Below are 6,000 nucleotides of genomic sequence, written 5' to 3'. Positions count from 1 at the left end.
AAAGAGAGAGAGACAGAGAGAGAAGGTATAAATATTAGACATAAAAAAAAGCAGGAATTCAAAATACTGTTAGAAGTGAGGTCTACTTTTGTTTCCATAAAGGTATCCAGTTGTTCCAGCATCATTTATTGAAAAGATTATCTTTCTCATGGAATTATTGGGGGCCCTTTGTAAAAAATTATTTTACCACCATTGTGCAGGTTTATTTCTGACAGAATCTAGACCAGAAATGATGATCCTGCCACACTGTCTTCAGTACTGTTGTTTCTGCCTTCCCTTGCATTATCATCCACATTTCACACACCTTTACTAGCCCATTAAAGGTGTTCTGTCCCATTCAAACTCATTATCATCTACGGTTCTTACATTCCACAGGAAAAAAAAACAACATTAAAGAAGCATAAAACTTTCACTCCAGAATTTTCTTTTCTTTTTTTGAGACGGAGTTTCACTCTTGTTACCCAGGCTGGAGTGCAATGGTGCAATCTCGGCTCACCGCAACCTCCGCCTCCTGGGTTCAGGCAATTCTCCTGCCTCAACCTCCTCAGTAGCTGGGATTACAGGCACGCGCCACCATGCCCAGCTAATTTTTGTAGTTTTAGTAGAGACGGGGTTTCACCATGTTGACCAGGATGGTCTCGATCTCTTGACCTCGTGATCCACCCGCCTCGGCCTCCCAAAGTGCTAGGATTACAGGCTTGAGCCACCGCGCCCGGCTGGTAGGATTTCTTTTAAAGGGTTAGTGGTGTTCATTTTCTTATACTTTACCTGTGAATAAAACGCAAATCTTACATATCTCACAATCCTGACCGAAGACTGGAAAATCCAAAAGTGAATGGCCAAAAGTTGCCAGGCCTTTATTCTCACTAGATTTTACAATGATTTGCAGATTTTCTAGCACACTTTGAAACTTGTTTTCAATTCAGCAAGACAGTTTTCTTCTCTAAGATCAGAATTACAGCTGGGCACAGTGGCTCACACCTGTCATCCCAGCACTTTGGGAGGCCAAGGCAGGAGGAATCACTTGAGCCCCAAGAGTTGGAGACCAGCCTAGGCAACATAGTGAGACTTTGTCTCTCCAAAAAAATTTAAAAATTATCTGGGTATGGTGGCACATTCCTGTAGTCCCAGCTACTCAGGAGGCTGAGGTAGGAGGATCACTTAAGCCTGGGAGTTTGAGGCTGCAGTGAACTATGATCAAGCCACTGCATCCAGCCTGGGCTTCAGAGAGAGACTCTTGTCTCAAAAAAAAAATTTGCTGAGGTCAGGATTTGATTGTTGTTAGTAATGTTTTTTCATGTCAAAGTTGGTACCATAGATAAGTGACAATTGTTTAACTGAAAGGACCAGATGTTAAGTTTTTAAAAGAATAAATCTCAGTTCTCTGAAGGATGAATATAGTTAACTTGGGAAGCAGTGAACTTATAGCTGAAGTATAGACATATAGTATTAATTACATTAATGTATATTAATTTTTTGTGTGTATCTTAACTCCAGAAGAGCACAATGATTAAAAAAAAGAAAAAGAAAAAGGTTTGATCCTGCCCTAGTACCCCCAGGACATACTTTCCTAGTTTTTCATTAAATTGCATAGATTAACAAGGGTTGATGAACTTTTTCTGTAAAGGGCCAGATAGTAGATGTTTTAGCCTTTGCAGGACATACAGTCTCTGCAACATCTATTCATTTCTTCTGCTGTAGTGGGAAAGCAGTCACAGGCATTGTGGAAAGAAAGGAGCATGACATGACTGTGTTTTAGTAAAACTTCATTTTCAAGAACAAGAGGTGGTCCAGATTTGGTCTGTACACTGTAGTTTGCTGACCCCTGGATAGGAAATTGGATGTATGACATATTTTTACAATTATAGTTAGGGTGTTCCTTCTCTATCCATTCCTCAGAAGTAATCACTGAGGATGGTTTGTTGTGTATATTTCAAGGCCTTTTTCTATATTTACCAATAACACCAAAGATTTTTGCAGATCTGTTATATACATACATATAAATTATATGACTTAGAATGCTTAAGATTTTCCATTTTCCTCCCATCACAGATCTCTATGTTAGTACAGGTTGAGTATCTCTTACCCAAAATTCTTAGGAGCAGAAGTGTTTCCAATTTTAGATATTTTTGGATTTTGGAACATTTGCATTACATGTACTTATAGCATCCCACATCCAGAAATCCAAAGTGCTCCAATGAGTGTTTCCTTTGAGTGTTGTGTTGGCACTAATAAAGTTTCAGATTTTGGAGCATTCTGTATTTTCAGATTAGGGATGCTCAACCATATACAGAGAGGAAAATGGAAAATATACAGAGAATAAGGAGGTCATCCTTCCTTATTCTTGGAATGTCTGTATTGGATGGGGATGTAATTTATTTAACTGTTTCACCCTTTATGGGCATTTATAGTGTTTTTTATTTTGTATTACTGTAGTGCAGCAGTGAGTGTCTTTGGAAAATTTCTGTTGTGCATTTTATTTTTATTATGGATTCCTACAAATGAACTGCAAGAGTCAAAGAGTTCATGTGAAATTTTTATTTCAATGAATGCCTATTTAAATTTTCTTTTTGGGTTTTCTTATCTTTCAGGAGAACTCCCACCCTGCTCCTCAACAGCCTTCCCAGCCAGTGAAAGATACAGTACAAGGTATACTGTTTTCTGAGTGTATATATTTATTCACTAGAATGACAAATTTATTTTTATTGTATGTATTTAAGCAGCTGCTTACAGTTACAAATTACAGCTTTGTATGACCCTTGGCTAATAAAATATGTCCAAATACCATGGACACATTCCCCTAGGAATAGTCTCAAAATACTGCATTTTACAAAATGACTGGTCTGAAATCTTTAAAAAAAAAAAAAAAAAAAAAAAAAAACCACTATCATGAAAGCCAGAAGAAAGGAAAAAGAAAAGAGGCAGTGGAACTGTTTTAGATGAATGCAGTTTAAGCATGACAGCTAAATGCATTCCATGTTCCCTGCTTGGATCTTAAATTTAGGGGAAAAAAATACTAGAAAGGATATTATCGAGATGATTAGAGAAATCTGAAGAAGCGGTGTATGCTAGATCATATTGTATGAATGTTAAAAATATTTTGAGTGTAATAATGGCATGGGGGTTATGGAGGAGAATGTCCTTGTTCATAGGAGATACTTGCTGACCTTTAGGAAGTGAACAGCTGCAGTGTTTGCAATTTACTCTCCAGTGTTGAGGGGGAATATTGTACATAGAGAAGGAAGGAAAAAACAAATATTGACAGTTGGTGAACTTTAGTAATGGGCATATGTTTGATTTTATTATTTGAAACTTTCCGTAGATGTTAAACTTTTCAAAACATTGGGAAAAACAGAAAATAACAAACCAAGTTTGGCTTTCAGGTCATAAATCAGTTTCACCAACAGCCTAAGTTAGGTAATAGGAACTCCTATAATGGAGATAGGGAAACAATTTTTAAAACTTTGGTATGTGTTATTGATGTCCTTGATATTAATGTTTATGTCATTGATGGGTAAACACAACGGTTGCTCCCAGTTTGTGGATCCTAGATTATTTGGTTTGGCTTTAAATGATTAATCTTTGAAGAATTCACCCTTAGTGAATTTTTGAATCACTTCCACCAGGCTATCCTGCTTAAGATTAAGGTAGTCTTGCTAGCTTTGCCAAGTATTTCTTGACTTTTCAGCTATTTTTTCTAATTTTGAGCCTAGATGATCAGAACTTTCATGCTTTGGAGTGAAGAAGAAAATTAAAAATGGCCCAGCAGCTTAGTAAAGTAGTCAGAAGAAAAATGAAATCTGTAGAATTGAAAAGAACAGTTTCTCCATTCAATGCTGAGCTGAATACACAGCAGCAAAAAGATCCAAAATGAGAAAAATAATCATAACATGGGATATATTAAAAGGACCATGACCTATGTTAGCCATCCTCTTATTTATGAATTATGTTCATTTTATAATGAATCAAGCTTCTAACTTAATAAGTAGTGTGGGCCTTCCTCATGTTCCTGAAAAGTTAGATTTAAATTGAATTTGTAATAGAATGCTACAAACAACTGTATACCAACAAATTAGATAACCTAGATGGAATGGACAAACTCGTAGAAAGATACAAACTACTAAAAACAGACTCGAGAAGAAATAGAAAATCAGAATAGATCTATAACAAGTAAAAAGTTTCAATTAGTTATCAAAAACTACTCACAAAGAAATGCCCAGGACTAGAAGGTTTCACTGCTGGATTCTATCTAGCCTTTAAAAAAGAAATTAGCACTAGCATTTATTATGGTCAACTGATATTCAGGGTACCAAGACAATTTGATAGAGAATGAAAAGTCTTTTGCACAAATGATGCTGAGAAAACTGGTTATCCACATGCAAAAGAATGACATTGGACCCCTCCTACCTCATGCAAAATAATATATTAAAAATTTTTTAAATTCATAAAAATAAGTTGTTTTGTTTTTTTTTTTTTTTTTTTTTGGGGGGACAGAGTTTCACTCTTGTTACCCAGGCTGGAGTGCAATGGCGCGATCTCGGCTCACCGCAACCTCCGCCTCCCTGGTTCAGGCAATTCTCCTGCCTCAGCCTCCTGAGTAGCTGGGATTACAGGCACGTGCCACCATGCCCAGCTAATTTTTTGTATTTTTAGTAGAGACGGGGTTTCACCATGTTGACCAGGATGGTCTCGATCTCTTGACCTCGTGATCCACCCGCCTCAGCCTCCCAAAGTGCTGGGATTACAGGCTTGAGCCACCGCGCCTGGCAAAAATAAGTATTTTTTTAATGCATTGTGGGAGTATACTGTTTAAGGAAACCTTATTAGCAAATGTGACTATAGCAATAGTTTCCTTAAGCAGCTTCTGTGTTTTGGTTATCTTTTATCAGATACGGCGTTTATTGATGATAAATCTTTGGCTTTTTCTTTTTTATTTTTTGATGCTTTCAGAAGTGACCAAAGTTCGAAGAAATCTTTTCAACCAGGAAATGCTTTCCCCTTCAAAGAGATCACTGAAGCGGGGGTTTCCTAGAAGCCACTCTGTGTCAGCTGTGGAAGGTCTAGAGGATAAACCTGATAACTTCAAGAAGACCAAAGGTACTACATTTTAGAATAGCTGGGAAAAAGGAAAGGCAGATTCTGTAAGATTCGTAGTGATATACCATCTTTCTTTCCTGATTTAGTAGTAATGTGAGTCTTTTGTCTTTCAGTCTAGCTAAAGGTTTGTCAATTTTGTTAATCTCTCTTTTTTTGAGACAAGGTCTCGCTCTATCACCCAGGCTGGAGTGCAGTGGCACAATCTTGGCTCACTGCAGCCTCCACCTCCCAGGCTCAAGTGATTCTCCCACCTCAGCCTCCTAAGTAGCTGAGATACAGGAGTACACCACCACACCCAGCTAATTTTTTGTATCTTTTTTCATAGAGATGGGTTCTCATCATGTTGACCAGGCTGGTCTCAAACTCCTCAAGCGATCTGCTCTCCCCGACCTCCCAAAATTGCAGGAATTATAGGCATGAGCAAGCACACCCAGCCAATTTTGTTAATCTTTTCAAAGAATTTGCTTTGGTTTATTGATTTTTCTTTATTGGTTTTCTTCTTCTCTTTTTTTTTTTTTTTTTTTTTGAGACAGAGTCTCACCCTGTGTCCTGGGCCGGAGTGCAGTGATGCGATCTCGGCTCACAGCAACCTCTGCCTCCTAGGTTTAAGCGCATCTCCTGCCTCAGCCTCTTCAGTAGCTGGAATTATAGTTGTGTGCCACCTTGCCTGGCTAATTTTTGTATTTTTGGTAAAGACAGGGTTTTACCATGGTGGCCTAGATAGTGTCCAGCTCCTGACCTCAAGTGATACCCGCCTTAGCCTCCCAAAGTGCTGAGATTACAGGGGTGAGCCACTGCATTTCGCCTCTATTGGTTTTCTAATCTCAGTTTCATTTTTTTTCTTCCCTCTATTCGCTTTGATTTTTGTTTGCTCTTTTTTTACTTTTTTAAGGTAAAGTTTAA

At 37.9% G+C, this 6,000-nt stretch overlaps 1 protein-coding gene across 1 annotated transcript in view; it reads left to right on the top strand.

The window, feature by feature from the left end:
* TICRR (TOPBP1 interacting checkpoint and replication regulator) overlaps window positions 1-6,000 on the top strand; it is a 52,632-nt gene that overhangs the window by 29,703 nt on the left and 16,929 nt on the right. The window contains exons 14-15 of the mRNA XM_032263891.1: window positions 2,571-2,649; window positions 4,951-5,097. Of these exons, the coding sequence (XP_032119782.1) occupies window positions 2,571-2,649; window positions 4,951-5,097 (226 nt within the window). The remainder of the gene's footprint in view (window positions 1-2,570; window positions 2,650-4,950; window positions 5,098-6,000) is intronic.

This window comes from Sapajus apella, unplaced genomic scaffold (assembly GCF_009761245.1).
Source record: "Sapajus apella isolate SASKATOON/1434 unplaced genomic scaffold, GSC_monkey_1.0 scaffold139, whole genome shotgun sequence".
Taxonomy (NCBI): Eukaryota; Metazoa; Chordata; class Mammalia; order Primates; family Cebidae; genus Sapajus; species Sapajus apella.
The sequence above is the reverse complement of the archived record's forward strand: the minus strand, read 5'-3'. Positions and strand labels throughout refer to the sequence as shown.